This window comes from Melospiza georgiana, chromosome 1 (assembly GCF_028018845.1).
Source record: "Melospiza georgiana isolate bMelGeo1 chromosome 1, bMelGeo1.pri, whole genome shotgun sequence".
In the NCBI taxonomy this organism is placed as follows: domain Eukaryota; kingdom Metazoa; phylum Chordata; class Aves; order Passeriformes; family Passerellidae; genus Melospiza; species Melospiza georgiana.
The window spans coordinates 17,422,045-17,439,257 of NC_080430.1; the positions used below are offsets into that span (position 1 = coordinate 17,422,045).

At 45.1% G+C, this 17,213-nt stretch overlaps 2 protein-coding genes across 3 annotated transcripts in view; both read right to left on the bottom strand.

Annotated features, from left to right (window-relative positions):
• Positions 1-5,423, bottom strand: part of GAD2 (glutamate decarboxylase 2) — a 40,443-nt gene extending 35,020 nt beyond the window's left edge. The window contains exons 1-4 of the mRNA XM_058021986.1: positions 5,198-5,423; positions 4,892-4,951; positions 4,615-4,767; positions 3,368-3,601 (exon numbers count right to left, since the gene is read on the bottom strand). Coding sequence (XP_057877969.1) covers positions 3,368-3,601; positions 4,615-4,767; positions 4,892-4,951; positions 5,198-5,276 — 526 coding nt within the window. The 5' untranslated portion in view covers positions 5,277-5,423. The remainder of the gene's footprint in view (positions 1-3,367; positions 3,602-4,614; positions 4,768-4,891; positions 4,952-5,197) is intronic.
• Positions 5,424-8,047: 2,624 nt separating this feature from the next.
• Positions 8,048-17,213, bottom strand: part of MYO3A (myosin IIIA) — a 105,668-nt gene continuing 96,502 nt past the window's right edge. For both annotated transcript variants that reach the window (XM_058031278.1, XM_058031287.1), the window contains exons 32-35: positions 14,163-14,272; positions 11,653-11,693; positions 9,790-9,930; positions 8,048-8,290 (exon numbers count right to left, since the gene is read on the bottom strand). In XM_058031278.1, coding sequence (XP_057887261.1) covers positions 8,176-8,290; positions 9,790-9,930; positions 11,653-11,693; positions 14,163-14,272 — 407 coding nt within the window. In that variant the 3' untranslated portion in view covers positions 8,048-8,175. The remainder of the gene's footprint in view (positions 8,291-9,789; positions 9,931-11,652; positions 11,694-14,162; positions 14,273-17,213) is intronic.

The following is a 17,213-nucleotide window of genomic DNA, read 5'->3' on the forward strand; positions in this document are numbered from 1 at the left end:
TGGGAACGGGCCCGGAGCACGCAGGGCTCGGGCAGCCGTGCCCTGGAGCCAGCGAGGCGGAGGGAGCAGCGCTGCAGGAGAGATGCCCGGACAGAGAGAGCAGAGCTGCTGCTGCTGCTGCTGCCACACCTGTGACACAGCCCGCTCCTCTCCGTGCCCTTCCCTTCTCCAGCGCGGCCGTGACACGGAATGGCAGGGATGCACTGCCCCAGCCTGAGCCCTGCCCCAGCTGCAGGGCTCTGCCTGTCCCGGTCACACCTCCCTACGACAGCGAGCTCTCTTCCCTTGCCTAGATAGCCACGGAAAACCGAGGCTTTGCCGAGATTACAGGCTGAACTGGCCAGGTAAGAAGAGTTTGTGAGAGCTGCTCAAAAATCTCTCCCCGTGTCCCTCTGCCTGAAACACACATCCTTTGCTGAAGCTGTTCCTGAACAAAGAGGTACCAGAAAAGAGATTGTGACAGGGTGAAGAATTGCTTGAGAGGTGAAAACAGGAGATTATTACTTAATGGTTTGTTTAGCAATAGACAATGTATTCACAGATATCCCAGAGTAAACCGGGAGATGACGGCCAAGAACCAGGGCCAAGGCACAGGAACACCCGGGGCCGGGCTTTCCTCACCAAGGGCGTCGCCTCTGCCCCACACACCCTCCCAAACACCCTCCCACCTGCACCGGCCTGAGGCACGGCATGCCCGGGGGAACACCCGGCCTCCACGGCCCCCACAGGGCAGCCAGGAGAAGGGCTGGGCACGGATAAAGGCACGGATAGAGGCATGGATAGAGGCACGGATAGAGGCATGGATAGAGGCACGGACAGAGGCACGGATAGAGGCATGGATAGAGGCACGGATAGAGGCATGGATAGAGGCACGGATAGAGGCACGGATAGAGGCATGGATAGAGGCACGGATAGAGGCACGGATAGAGGCATGGATAGAGGCATGGATAGAGGGACGGATAGAGGCATGGATAGAGGCATGGATAGAAGCATGGATAGAGGCACGGATGAAGGCACGGATAGAGGCACGGATAGAGGCATGGATAGAGGCATGGATAGAGGGACGGATAGAGGCATGGATAGAGGCATGGATAGAAGCATGGATAGAGGCACGGATGAAGGCACGGATAGAGGCACGGATAGAGGCATGGATAGAGGCATGGATAGAAGCATGGATAGAGGCACGGATGAAGGCACGGATAGAGGCACGGATGAAGGCATGGACAGAGGCACTGAGTCTGGCCGTGCCTGCAGCCTCACTGCGTGCACGGCCAGGGAGCAAGGCTGGGCCAGAACCGTCTCCTCGCACTCCTCCTGCAGTTTCCAAGCCATTTTTAAACGTTCATATTTCAATTCACTTGCTCATTTTCAACTCTCCAGAACACAGTAACTGAACTTCACACCCGTCTTTCCCTGCATTCACCGTCACTGCCTTTTACACCCTCTCAGCAAGAATTCTGTCTCTGCTGGGAAGGGGGCAGAGAGCGTGGCTTCTCCAGCGTGGCTTCCCCGGGCACCCCAGTGAGCCGTGGCACGCAGGCAACACCTCCGAGCAACCCACACCTGCCCCTCGGCCGAAAATCAGCCATCTGCCTCGCCGGATCCCCGGACCTGGGTGTCCAGCTGTGAGGCTAATGCAATACAATTTATTTTTCAATCAGCCTCCGAGGCCCTGCAGCCAAACGCTGCCCAGGAGGGGCCGTGTCCGAGGTGCTTCTGCGGCAGGAGTGGAGGCAGATGCTGCCGCCAGAACCTCACTGTGCTGTCCTTCCTCTGAGGGTAACTCCAGTGTTTCACTCCGAAGCACACGCCCGAGGGCTCCAGGTGTAAACCCCACGCATTTCGTGAACCCCCTCCCAGGCTGGGGCTGTCACCCCACGGCGCTGAGGAGCAGCAGCAGCCAAGCGAGGCGGCTCTGCACCCCCTGGGCTGAACCCCACCACACTTCACAAAACCCCCCAGCAGCCGTTTTCAGACTTCAAAAACATTATTTTCATTAAAACAAATTATAAAATGCCAAGATGGGAAAGCCTTCGATATTTATAGAGAGGAAGAGAAATGGCAACATTGTTTTAAAGGATTTTTTTTGGATGCACAAAATTAAATAGGTCTGTTACGAGAAAACAGGCTATAACAAAAAACGATTAATGGCAATCAGCCTAGAAACTCTATTTTTTGATTTCCAAGAATCACAGATTCCACATTCTTCATCATTCTGTGCAAACACGTTTTCTATGCCCTATTCAGACTAATCGACTTTGCTTCTCTGGATATCATTTACCTAACTATTTAATTCAATATTTTACAAACATCCTGACAGCACCCGACCCATTCATCAAAACATGCGGATGGTCATTTCCACCCCTAAACGAGGAGGATTACACAGATCCCTCACAATCTTTACCAGGATCAGTCTGTTCCGTTCTCTTCTCAAAACCTGAGATTTTTTTTTTGTTTTCCTCTCAACCTCTAGACACAAATCAGCCTTTTGTCTCTTTCAGTAAACTGCTTCACATTTATTTTAAAGCAATTTCTCAGTAATTCAAATTCCCACTAAGAGCTCTCCGGACCCCTATTATTTCCCGATGGCAGCCGTGATTGCGGCTCCGCTCTCCGCCCGCTCCGCCGCGGTTTAAGGTGGCCCCGGAGCGGAGTCGGGCTCTCCCCACGCCGCCTTCCCTGCACCAAGCCCACAGGGGGGCACGACTAACGGGGATCCCAGGCAGGGAGGAGTCACCCATCGCTGCTTTCCCCGGTGAAAAACAACAAATGGCTGTTGAAACAAATCGGATTGGTTTTATTGCTTGAGCCTAAAGTTGAAACTAAATCCTCGATATTTCTGGGTAAGGTAAATTATCTTTTTATTTTATGTCTTGCAGGCGAAGTGACAGACACGGCAGTGGCCGCTCGGAGCTGGAATTTACAGGCCGTTTGCTGTGATTTCGGCTGCTAAATGGGCTGGTCCCTGCTGCCCCCGCGCATGGGCTCCCCTCGGCCCGAGCTCCGCGCCCCGCTCTGCCGGGAGCAAGAGGCGATCGCGGGACATCACACGGGAAATGATGAAAAGGAACGGCAGAAAGTGGAGAAGATGTGCAAAGTGTGCTCGGTGCCACACTCGGCAACTCCGACGCACAGACGCATTAATTTTAAATCGGAAAGGGTGTGCGAGGCTGCACTGACAGCTACAGAGATGGAGCTGCTGGAGTGCTTTATCATTTTGGAAAACGATTTCTGTCTCTGCTAGAAATTGCTTGGAGCTGACAAAATACAGTCGCTGTTCAATCTTTAACGTTTCAAGCTAAATTGAAATGACACCTTTAATCAATGGATGAGATTATAGAGGGTAGAAAATGAGCATTGCTATTACCTGTTTTAATTGCATACTTCAGAGTTGTTCTGCAGTTCAATAAAATTTCTTCCAAGGTCTGTGGCTGGTCTGCCAGTTCCCAGTTATATTCCTGGAGCAGCTCGTTTGGGTAATGGAAATCAATAACTTTTGTTGATCTATCAAAACTTTTCACCACATACTGAAGTAAAATGTCCACAACATCTTGTAGGAAAGACATAGTAGTTATTTCTCCATTGCATGTCGGCAAAAGATCTGGGAATGGAGAAATTTAAAAGTTAACTTCGTTTTATGACCACATGCATAGATTCTGAACAAAGCCTTCTCCCATTTATGTTTACAAAATCTTTACACTCTAGTCAATAAGAATAGGTTTTGTTTTCATTTAATAACCAAATTGGCAAGGTTGTATTTCGAGGAATGTCCTGAGAGACAAGAAGATTTAATATCCTATCTAAATTGGCCAATTCTGTCCACAGTGTATGTCAGACTAATTTTTAAGACAGTGAGAGCAGGGAAACAAGACAAAAGGGAAAACGAATCTCACAGGTAATAAAGATTGAGCAACAAATGCTACAAGCAGCACCCTTAAAACTGTCATTTGCCTTGCAATAAAATACCTTCTTGTGAGTCTCCTCTGCAAGTGACTTGTTGATAATTTAATGCCTCTTTCTGAGACAACGCTGCACGGGGTCTTGGTGTACACAGAGCTTTTGTTTAAGAGCGATGGCTCAGTCAAACCAGACTATAGTGGAAGCCCCTAATTTGGGGTTCCGGGCTGCCGAGCAAACGGGAGAGTTCTTGGCTATTGCATGTCGGCGAGGAGCTGGGATCTATTCACTGGAGGAGACAACACCTCCAAGGTCAGAAAAGATGAAGTACAAAAATATCTCGAATTAAAGCAAATGAGTAGGAGAGCACTCTATCTCCCTCCTCCCCTTCAACCTTAATTACATCGCAGGGTCTTCAATGAGAAGGTCGATGCTTTCAGTGCTCCTTTTAGAAAGAAAAAGCCGCGGGCTCCAATACACGGGATTTTTACTGCTTTGGGTTTTTGTTTTCGGGATTTTTTTTTTTGTTTGTTTGCGTGATTTTTCGCAGATTTGAGAAATGCCCGGCGGGGCCAGGGCTGGGGGCGCAGAGCTGCGCCGCGCACCGCCGGACCCCCCACGCCTCCGCGCAACGCGGGCGGGCGCGATTTCCCGACCGAGCCGCTGGTTTGTTCTCGTTAGTTTTAGAGAAGCAGCCTGCCCCGGGAGCGCCGTTACCTGTTGAGTGCAGAAAGGCGTAATTCACGTCGGCTTTCTGACAACCGCAGGGTTTTTTGTCGCAGGTGCAGGTCGGCCTCGGCTCCGCTACCCCCGGGGCTGCTGCCTTGGCTCCGGTCTCCACGGGCTTCTCGGCATCTCCGTAGAGCAGGGCTTGACAGCGACACGGACACACGGCCTCATTACCGGGGCACGGACCCTCGTCCCCCGCCCCCCCGGCCCGGGGCAGGTCCCGCGGCGCTCCCGGGGCGCGCTCCCGGGGCCTCCCTGCCCTTACCGCAGAGTTTGTTTCCGATCCCTCCCGTGAACTTCTGGGCAACCTGACACCAAGCTCTGGCTGCAAGAGAAAATCGAGCGGCGGGTCCGTGGGGGGGGGAGTGGGCTGAGGGCGTCTCGCCCGACCCCCGGCCCCGCTCCCCAGGAACCGCCTGCCCCGCCGAGCCCCGCGGCGCTGGCCCGGGCTCGAGTCGCCGTCGGTCCCCGCTTCGTCCCGCCGATCGAGCGGGGGGCTCCGGGCACCGGGCAGCGCTGTCACGGCGGCTCCGTCGGGCCGGTCCCGCCCGGCCGCTCGGCGCTCTCCTACCTGTGCCGGGGGTCTCGGCGGCGGCGGCGGAGCCCTCCTCGGCTCCGAAGGGCCAGAAGCCGGAGCCGGGGCTTGCCATGGCGGAGGCGAACCGGCGGGGCGGGCGAGGAGCGGCGATGTGCAGCCCGGGCGCCCGAGCGAGTGTGCGTGAGTGTGAGTGTGCGGGTGTGTAAGAGCGCGCGGCTGCGCCAGGCGGCGGCGGGCGGAGGGGCGGGAGCGCCCCGGGCACGCGTGGGTGGGAGCGTCTCCCGTGGGCGCCCCCGGGGTGCGCTCCGCCGAGCTGTGGCTGCTGCGCTGCTGCCGCTGCGGCCGCGCCCCGCAGGCGCCGTGCCCGGGACGGCGGAGGTGCCCGCTGAGGCGGCCGGCGGCGACGGCTGTTCTAAGGCGTGTCCGCTCCCTGCTGCATCGGAGGAGCGAGGGGCGGCGGTGGGAGGACGCTGGCACTCGGGGCAGACCCGAGCTATGGACGCTGCTTGAGCTGGGGCTGCAGCTGCCTTCGGGGGCGAAGGCGAGCCAGGGTGCCTGTGTCGCCTTCACCCCACCGACCGTCCGTCCATGCGCCGCAGCCCGGCGGGGCGGGCTGAGCCGCCCGGTGGCGGTGAGCGGGGTGGAATGGTAGCTTTCCAAGTCTTGGCGTACGTGGCCGCAGGGGTCCAGCCTGGTAGCTCGAGGGGAAGGTTGAGACTAGGGGGAAATGTCCTCAGTCCTTTAAGATGCAAAGCGAAGGGAAATCCCCCCATCACACCTCGCACTTTTGCACCGGGGCACCTCCGCACTTGCCCGTGCCGCCGGCGGTCGCGGGGTGGGAACAGACAGCCCCCGAGCCCCCGCCGTGCCATGGGCCCGGCCACAGCCACGGCGGGAGCCCCGTCGGGCCGGGCCGGGCCGGCGCGGAGAAGGCGCTGGAGGGGCCCGAGGGGGCTGGGCTCTCCCTCCTGCTCCCGGACAGGCAGGGGCGTCCTGGCTCCTTCGGGCGTGCTGGAAGAGCATTGCGGCTGCCCCCGCGTGTCCCTGGAGCCCCGGGGCTTCCTGCGACATTCCGGCTGGGAACCCTGGTGGCACCGCCACCCTGGCTCCAGCCCCGAGGAGGCAGAGATGGGGCCAGACGGGAAGAGCGTGAGAACAACTGTTCCTGTTCCCTTCACGACGTCTCTGAAGGCAACCAAAGCTCCCTTTTCCACCAAGCCGGATCTTGGCGGGAGCGTTTCCCGGCCGCGGCTGCCTCTTCTCTGGCACAGGAGGGATTTCGAGCCCTGGCCTTGGAGAGAGGCAGGCGGGACCACAGCAGGTGAGAGTGTGGCTCTGCCGGGACAGCTGGGCTCGCAGGGCCCCCGCGCTGCTCGCAGCCAGGCCGGGTGCTCAGCCCGGGGCATCTCTCTGCTTTTTGTAGGCACCCACATGGGTATAACAATTGCCCACCATGAGACCTCACAGAAATGGCTCAATGCTTTATAACACTGCTGTGGCAGGAAAGCAGAAGAAAACCAGTCCAGGCATCTCTTGGTGTGAAATTACAGTCTGTTCCAGTTGCCACATCACACTGGCTTGCACGTAGACAACAATAACTCCAGCCTTCCACGGCCAGAGGCTGCTGTGAGCCCTTCTCCGCCTTACTCACGCCCCAGTCCACAGTGTTTTGTTGGTTCTGGGTGTAATTCAGACACAATCAACCATATCTCTGCTTTGTACATTTTTATTTACCGTTGTATTAATACATGACAAAGCAACTTTAGAACAGATTTCAAAATTTTAACAATTTATAGCAAATTTTACATTGCAGCGCGTTTTAATCTGGTGTGCAGCCTTGTAGCTAGTCACAGATCAGGAAGCCATGGTTATCTGTCTCTGGGGAAAAGGCCAAACCCAGCCCCTGTGGCTGACTGCTGCCGCCAATTGTCACATTTAGGAGAGCTGAGGAACAGAGTAGGATCAGGCCTTTATGCTGGCATCATGAAATTTGCCTTCTCTTGCTTTGCAGCTGGGAACACGCAATTATGAATCCTGAAAGGAAGCGCTGCAATTATCTGTGTGGTTTCTGTGAAATAAGGTCTTTTGAATACGGAATCAGGGGGAAATTTGAACACTGGGGCTATTGCTTTTATTTTCATTTAATTTCTAGTGGAACTGATTAAGAACGATCATTACATTTCAGCAGCAATCAACCAGAGAGTGTATTTCTATTCCTTTCTTGGTACCCCAGAGATTAAGATTCCTAAAAATCTAATGCAAATGAGAACAAAGCAAACATGATTTAGAAGTTCATCACTTAGTCACAAAGCTCAGAGGCAGAGGAGAGGGCTGGATATGCTTCCCATAAATTAACATCTCCAACATAAAGATTATACACACAATATTGACCTTTAAAACTGGCTACTAGCTTTACAGTAAAGTCAATAATGAAATAAATTGCCATAGTATGCTATCCAGTTAATCGTATACATTTTCATTAGAGGGACACTTGCCACAAACAGGTCATCCCAAAATTTAAGCAATGTAAACTAAAATAAGCAGAAATTCCCCCATGGTGCTCTTGTAATTTTTTTTTCCTGTAAAACAGTTTATTAGAAACAATAACTAAGGTTTTCTGAAGTTGAATATGGAAATTAGAAAGCTTAACTAGGGAACTATAAAGTAAATTATTTTTTTGATTGGGTGAGACTGATGGAATGGAAAAAAAGAAATATGCACTGAAGAAAGTAAACAAGGCTTAAGCTGTTTAATAATTTTAGGATGTAGCAATGGTACACGAAAGAAAGCTGATTTTTTTCTTAGGGAAGAATAGGATAGGTGACTGACAGTGTCCCTTTGCAATGGTGTTGGGCTGTAAACCACAGTAATTCATATCCACATGAGCACACACATAAACTTGAAACATTGAAGATTAAAAAAAAAAAAAGGAAACACATGGTATAAAATGATAAAAAACAATTATGCTAATAAAAGCCAAATGGCAGCAGGAGCAGCAGCAGCAGCAGCAGCTAGAACTGCTGGATAAGGCGCCGGCGCTGCGAGGTCTTCCGCAGCAGCCGTCTGTAGTCATAGGGATTATCTTCGGCTTTGCTCTCTTCCAGGGGTCTTTCTGCAACCCTTGACCTGGGGATTAAGCACAGAAGTGTTTTAGAAATTAAAGTCAAAACATTTACCTTGGCAAACACTCCTAATCGACTGCTTAACCTCCACCCTTGTGGGGGAAAAATAAAAGGAGAAAGAAAAAAAATCAGCTGACTTTGCTAGGCCTCTTCCTGTGCTGCACAAAACAGGCACCTCAGAACAAACACATTATATGCTAGAAGCAGATGAACACAGAAGAACAACATGTTCTCCTATGAAGGGGACATAATAAAAGGACATAAAAACGTTGAGAGCATGGGGATGCTTTTCAGTAGCATTTGCCTGATGGTTACTGCACCAGATTTTGAGTTGGCATAAATTTGTTTGCTCTGTATTTAACCTGCCTTTGGAGTTCACTGTAAGCGTCCATCTCATTTCATTTTATTTTCAGATGGCAAGATGCATTTTGGATGCCACCTCTGACAGGCTGGAATAGTGATGTGGCATCAGCTGTTACCATGGAACAAGATTAAACATAAAAGACAGTTATTAAAAAAGTAAATTACTCTAAAATAATTACAAAAATTTGTAGTGTTCTGCACTTACGGTGCCCCCACTACTGGTCCTATACCAATGTCAAAGGTGAACTGCTAAATAATAAGTACTCAATGCTTCACTTCTTGAAGTAGATTGAAATGGCTAATTTAGATACTATGTGAAAAAAAGACCAGAAATTAAATACATAAGGTGCACAAAACTTTCTACATTCTGAATGTTTTACAAACATTTCATTTATTATTGCAGATGTGTTTTCAAATTCAGTGCTCATCCCAGGCTTGGTGTTTCCCTTAAGACTTTGAGCTAGATAGTTTTCCAAGCTTTTCTTACATATAGGAACATGCAAGAGGATACAATTATATCAAGATACATAGATGTGTGGTAGCATGTGCAGTATGTGTGAATGCCTTGGCAAGAGTGAGAATATGAATTTCCTTAGCCTGGCAGTAGTCACCCTCTATTGAAATCTATGTGGGAAGAGGGGAGGTTGAGCAAACCCTCCCTTTGGGATTTTTCTCCTGGCTGTCCACCTTGGCGAGGTGCATGCAGGCTACAGACACCTGTGCTGCCACAGGGCAGCAGGAGAAGGAGGCAGTCAAGCTGGAGTCCTACCTGCAGAAAACATGCAGAAAGTCTGGTGCACATCCACCCCATTTAAAACCTAACCAGAAGTACAGGTTTTAGGTTCTGCATCAGTTTTATTTTTATTTTAGATCAGACATGCAGAATGTCTGTCCATATGGCTCTTGGGAAACCAAAAACCTGAATTTCTCCCTCTTGCATGGGGAATTTGTCAGATATTCCCATTTTGAGATGGGAAATTTTAGCTATATGTTTTGCAAGATAGTTTTGCACAATTTCACATCTAAAATAATAGATTTATGTGTAATTTGAAAGTGCATTTCTTTTCTTTTTATTAATATTTTGAAAATGTCAACAAGGATAATATTTATTTTTTCCTATTACTGTTTTGTCTGAATTACCGCTCAGTAGCTCGTAAAATGGAAGTCCTGCGCTCAATTGGGTATCTCTTCCTCCTTGTGGTAGTACTGCTGTCCTTGGAGCTGGAGTCAGTAGATGAAATTTCTTGGTAGTAGATATCTAAATCTAGCACTTTGCTCAGACTGTCAATAAATAAGAACACCAAGTTAACAGTTTCACTTTTCAATATTATTTTCATCATACAAACCCAAGGCAGCAAATATCATTATTCTGTTTATGTGTCGAAGATCTAAGGAAAAATATATATAGGCACAAAAAATCAGTCTCTGAAGTGTGGCTGCTGTACAACATAGATATTGAGAATTTTGAAATGCTAAATACTTTTATATATTCATAAAGGAGACACAACTGAAATTTTTGGGGTTTGCCATTAGACTCAGTGGAGAGGCATTTTTATGGTATAATTAATCTGGTTTATTTTAGATGTCTCTTTGAGCAAGAGATGAATAATTTTCCTAAATATTACTATTTTTTTCTCTGAGTGCAAAAAGACAAGGTAAAGCAACTAGTTCAGATATGGGTGTCAATAATGCAGATATCTCTTATTTTGTTAGGTGAATGCTATCCAGGGTATTGTACATACAGAAAAAAATCAATCCCAACATCCATTTTAGAATGGCTAAGGAAAGAAAGAATATCCTAAAAAGAAACAGAATAGGGAAGTTCAGAATTCAATCCTCCCGTTGTTATAAACCAGAAGTAATGAATTGATTTCACTTCCTATGTTCCACTAACACAGAGTCAGCACATGAGAGAAGATGCAGTCAGGGAACTGGTTAACTAGATTTAAGATGAGTGAAACCTAATTGAGGCAAATGAGAGAAAACACTAGACTTTGGTGTGTTAGGGTTTTTGCCCCCCCTAGACTGGAGTCAATAGGTGTGAAACTTTTTTAGGATCCAAATGACATGAGAAGAAAAGCTGAAAGAGACCAAACATGGGGGACGTGGATATAAGGTCAATCCTTTAATCTGCGGCATAACCGAGTGCAATTTAAACTGTGCTTGAATAAAGCTCAATGCTGTGAGCATATTTTTATAAATGTAATGTCATGAAACATCCTCTAAGATACATATTTTAGCCAGGGAATTTGTATTCTGCAACAGTTTGTACTGAGCTGAGGCCAGTGCAGAGAGCCCATGCATCTGGCAGCTCTGAGGAGGCTGCCTCGCACACACGGTGCCACAGCACTGCCACTGAGGGGGCAGCAGGAAAGCCTCAGTATAGACACACAAATAAAATAAAACTGTGATGTATGTCAGGAGCTGCAAACCAGGTCTGCTGCACACATAAGGATATAAGATATGGAAGGACAGAATATCAGAATATACCTATTGCTTCCTTCTTTTCTGCAGAGATCCATCAAAATAGGCTACATTGGGAAGAAAACACTTCTAGTTCAAATTTCAAGGGCTACTCTTCTTTAGCTGTTATTCATAGTGATTGTTTTATTTTTTTATTATCTATTTCCAGACACTCATATATTTTTAGGAGAAAATTTTGACAGTCTGTATTTTTGCTGACAAAAAAGAACTGGTTGCCCATTTGCTTTGACTAGAATTTTAAGCACCTTCAATTATTTTCTGTGTCAGAACTATCTTTGATGTGGACCTTATCTTATTATAATGCCTGTGTTACCATGGTAAAGGACCATGTTTTAGGAAAGCTGAATTCTATAATGGATTTTAGTCAACGAAAATTGCATTTTAACTTTGTATACATGTGCCCCTGTGAATCACTAAATTACCATTCTTTTTTTAATGCTTTATTCTCCTGGTTGAAGTACAGTTAAAAACTATTCTAAAGTAGTGGAGTGACAATAGCGAAATAATGAAAAAAATTACCTTTCTTTTCTTGGTTTCCGTTTTTCATCTTGGATTGATTTCTAAGAAAATAAAAAGTAATTAAAAATACTAAAAGGAAAGCTTATGCAAACATACAATTGATCAGTATTAGGTAGGAGAGTGTTGTATATTTTTCAGTAAAAGAAATTATAGAAAATGAGCAAATGTCCCAGAAAACCCTCTTTTAAGAACCTTTGAGACTGCGAATGAGATTACCATTGTTGCTCCCAAATTTGTTGCCATACTCTGAAAAAAAAGCCAAAGTAAGGATGATCAGAACAGAAAAAGGAGATCTAAAACTTTCAAATAGCTATAGCTGTTTTAATGAAGTTGACAACACTATCTCACTGAGGCAAATTTACTGTGATGCCATGAGAATTTCCATGAATAGAAACAATGCAGTGGGAAGATGCATAATCCTGTTCTCATTAATGCCAACGTAGTCTTCACACAGGTTTAGTAGAATAAAATGGACAAAGGCCCCATTTGAAAACAATATAATAGGTGACAAAAGAACCTTTAGGATAAAAGATTTCTAAAAATGTAGAGGAGACAAGATTTATAGGGAGTGTGAATAATTTCTTATCTCTAATAGAGCTCTATCCCTACAGCCAAACAATGCTATGTTGCAGCACCTAACACATCATACATACTTCAAAGGCAGTATTTTTTAGTGCAGAGTATGGTCTTAATTGTGTTTCTTGCAAATGAGTGAAAGCATATTAGAACTGGGGACTGTAAAGTCACTGAGAACCAGAAATCGTGATGGACTTCAATATGCAGGCAAATGAACATGGCATATAATTCCAAAATGATAGGCTGATTTAAAGAAATGTACCCTAAAATATAATTCTAATGCCTTATATAAATAATGGGCTATTGTCAGCCTTCATTTATACCTGTATACCTCTGCAGGTCATCTGATATGCAAGGAGATGTGTGAGAATGTAAGGTGTCTAATTAATGTCTATAGCATGATGTGAGAGAAATATCTGATTTTGCAAAAGATAGAGAATTTTTTTTTAAAAATGCACTCATATTGTGTTTCTTCACATTCATATGATTTGGGCTTGATAATAATCTGTGAATGCCTGAAGGTCACAGAGATTTTTACCAAGGTAGAAAATCCGTAATAGCTGGGAAAGCTGACTACCATCCAAAGCTGACTACCATCTAAAGTTAGAGCTTAATGATTTACCCAAGGTCTAAGAATTTAACAACTAGTAGGTCTCCTTTCTAAGCTTCAGTGTATAGATTCTCTTATTCACACCTTCTTGAAAATACAACTCATTGAAGGTAATATGGATTAATATCTTGAAAAGCTGCTGCTAAAACATTGATTAAAAATCTTTTGGCACTACTGCAGTTTTTGTTTGCATTGATGCCATGGTTGTTTTCTGGTACGGAGCTGGTCATATAACAAATTAGCTCTCAGAAAATACTATATTCCTGACCTTAATTTCCTAAATAGGCATTTACTTCAGAATTGTGCTTCTCAAAAATTTCTGAATACAGATTGTGTCAAGCCTTTCATTTCAGTCCTTTCTATCAACAATCTTGCTTTCACAAAACAGATTTTATTCTTACGTGCAAAATTATTTTTAAGAATGCAATCTCTTTTCATAATATCACTGTTCCAAAGCTGTGTTATTTCAGAGTTCCAGAATAAAACATAGCTGTGTTTGTCTTTTTTGGTATGCCAGACACAGCCATCCCTACAGGCCCTGGTGACACCTTCTGCTGAAAGGAGAAGCAATTGCTACGGTTAGTTTATTAGCTGGCTTCTCACCGGCTGCTAAAATAGGTCACTAAGATACAGGCACCTCGAGCAAATCAGTTTAATTGCTTTTTTTGTTGGAAGTGCTTTCTGAGCTGCTTTTACATTTTCACTCTTTCTGCTTACTTTCTTGCCTTTTTTCCTATGTTTAAGGGCACTGAAGTCAAGAGGGGAAAGCAGCACTTGGTCTCTGAACTTGGACCAAAGGCTATATATAGCGCCACTCAAATCCATTAGTCTCCTGAGCTGTTGGTGTTTGCCAATGCCTTCATAATCACAATCTGACACATTTGTAAAGGAAGTTACAGTGTGCATACTAATACAACTTATTTTAGTATTTGCTCTCTCTGCAAGATCAAGTACTAATTTAGATGCTCAAAATAGCTCCAAACAAACCTGTGCCTCTCCTGGTTCTCTCCTGTGACTTACAAAGAAACGATGGAGACAGGGCACTTGATTTGGGTATTGAAAATGCAAATGCTACTTATGCCCATAATGAAAATGTGTTTAGGTACAAAAGTAAATGCCAGTCTGACATAGCTCCCCAGTCTGGGTAACTCTGTACTTCCATTTCAAGTCTCGTTTGAAATTAAAGTTTGTGGCCTGCCTCCTTTGAGCAGGACACAGGTTTTATGCTGCATTAGAAAAGAATAATGGGAATTGGGCAATTAGAAAGATAGTTTAGGTGGGAATTATCTGACAGTTTTAGCCCAGAGAAGCTTCTTAAACTCACATGTATTAGAGTGTAGTAGGTGGAGTCTTCTGGATTATTTAATGTCTTGGGCTTCCGTGGCCTTCTGGGGGGTCTCTGCATTGGGCGAGAGTCTTCTACTTTGGCCACAACTGTAAAAAAGCAGAAGACAGCAATGCTTATTTCTTCACAGAACTGGAGGCCTTTGGAAAAAAACAGGAGAGAATTTCACCAAAGGGAGAAAAAAATCCACAGTCACTTTTACTGTTTGCAGTAATTCAAGTAAACAACTAGTTTGGACATTTTCATCAGCAGCGAATGGGTTTATCCATTTGAGTCCTGACTGCCCACAGGGACAAATGCCACATAATAATGAATGCCAGGCTGGAACAGGCCAGAGGTCTGCCTGGCACAGGCCTGTTCTTCTGAAAAGGGCTGATGCTCCACATTCAGAAAAGGGCTCTGAAGGGTAATGGCTACTGTGAGGCCACTGCCTTGTAATGGGGACCTGTGTGGCATGGGTGATGTTTTTTCAGACTCAAGTCAACCTTTAAGGTGCTGAATGAGGGAACTAGCATTAGGCCTCTGTTTCAGAAGTTGTCGTCTACATTATCACAGTGAAGATTTTCCTCCAGGTGTCCTGCTGAGGCTTTTAATTTCAAGCCAAATCATGTGCCACTGGGCAACACAGCATGACCATGTCCATCACATCCTATGTAGTGTATGTTAGTGTACTCAAATTCTGGTCTCTATTTCTACAAAAAACTTTCGACAAACATATGAAAAATGCCTTCACTCTAATAGAAATTAAATCAAAATTTTAACAAAAAATGGAACTACTGTCCCCTGGCAGTCTCCCAGTTCAGAGTTAGACACTGACTTGCAGATTACATTGGCTGGTACATAAAGAACTAGAAAAATATCTGGGGTATTTGCTTTTTGAAAATCTGTATGCAATTCTGACAGTGCTCGGGTTCATAGGTAGTTTGTCACAGAGACAACACTGAGTGCAGGGTTCCTAATGCCTAGGAAGACCACAGAACTGGCCCTGGAGGGACAAATGAACAGCCTGGTGACCTGGTCTCCTTCCCTTCAGCTGCAGGAAATGTTAATGGTGACAGCAATTCCTCCATGGTGACAGAGAAGGGGTTTGCACAGCAGCAGAACACCAAGGGCAGAGATGGGTCATGGGGACGTGAAGGAAGTCACAGCACAGTGAACAGAGTGTCGAAGGTATCTTGCATTATCCAGTGAGGTTTGATCTTGTCCTTGTCCCATCACAGATATACTAAGGAAAGTCCAGCAGAAAAAACATCTCCTCGTTCATAAATGAATATGGTGTGAGGTTGGCATGGGGATCTAGAGCCCAGTGAATTACTAAAATGTTTTTTGCTGATATAATCAACTTCCACATGAAGTGACTTTAGGACCATTTTGTTCCCCTATGACCATCAGAAATCCTTTTACATGATAGAAAAAGAAACTCTCCCATGTACAGCAGACATATTTTTAATTAAGGGTAAAGTAGCACAATAATTTAAAATGAAAAATGATCAGTAATACATCAGTGTTGACTCCTGCAAAATTAGCTGTTTAAGTTTTTTGTTATGTGTGATAAATAAAGGCTTGTAAAGGTCATGGGTATACAGAGAAGCCAGGATGAATAATGTTAATTTAAATTGTATTTGGATAATGATTACATTTACTGTTTTAGTTTCTTATCTGAAATGCAGACTCCTTTTTCTGTAATGAATGAGCAAGTATCTTTTTAACATTTTGCACCTAAGAGAACAATGGTGTTTTTCTAAGCCAGGTTACAGATAATACATGTTAAACAATTAATTTTAGGTGAAATAAATTCATTTCAGTAACCTGTATTAAATATAAGTGAGATTCCTTGATTTTAATAGGTACAACAGGCTTGACTGGGCTCTTAATGTGGGTTGTTGCTACCTTGCTGTATTTCAAATGGGCCACCTGGAGTTATCTGACTTTCCATTTGTTTGAGAGAAGAGGCATGTCTTCCCTATTTTATTTTTAAATACAACAGGAATCCAAAATGGAAACACTACCCTAAAAAATCCCTTAAAATTCAGTGCTGTTGAATAGAAACACCTAACTTCCTGTCTGTAGGACATTCAAAAATTTTGTCAGAGGTTATGACTGCATGAAAATCTAAAAAAAAAGAAATGAAGCCAATCTGGGGGCTCTAGGAAATTCCCAATGAAAAGGCTCTCATTATGCCTAAAGATTTTTTACTGTCCCCTAAGAATTCATCACCGTATGCTGTTACATTATTTAATTCATCAATGTCAAACAGATAAAGCATTATTGTATTGTAGATTACAATTATTCCAACTGAAATTACTTGTATACTTCTTGTGTGTGTGCTTTGCATTTGCTTCTTGAGTATATGCTTTATACATTCAAAAAATACCATTTTGACAATGATAAAGCTTTCAGTAAAAAAAGAGCTTTTCATCTCAGCTCTTGTGTTGTACATATGTGTAAGATGTGCAAAAGAATTGACGAGAAAGAAATACCATGTTGGGGCAGGCAATCTTCTAAGCTTGGACCTCTCTCATTCCTTTTAAAAACTGAATTTGGACTGAAAAGGAATTTCTGAGTTTTGCCTGCAAATTACACAGTAAAGTTGTAAAGTTTTGCTTTGCTTGTCTCACCAGAAAGGGAAGCTGTGAGTTCCTCTTGCACTTAGATTTGCATGTTCACTGCTACTGAAATTCAGAAGAGGTGGTAGCTACTTGCATTGGATAACACAAAGTAAAATTTGCTTTTTTATTAGTTTCTGATAAATACAGAAATAATCTACATAGTAAAATTAAAGGTTGGGGGTGTAAATTAAATACCCAAGTGTGATAAATGGTGAGTTTGATGGACTTGTTTTCCAGATGGCCTATACTTTTCTGCAGCAGGCAATGAAGCAGAAAGGAGGAGTGAAATAATTCACTTATTAACAGGGCAATGATGTTGCTTCTGAGTTCCATTACAAAGAAAAAGTTTTTATTGAAGTCCAGTCTCTCCATAGGAAAGTCTCTTGTAGCTTATTGTCCCTTAAGACTTCAAGTATCTTTA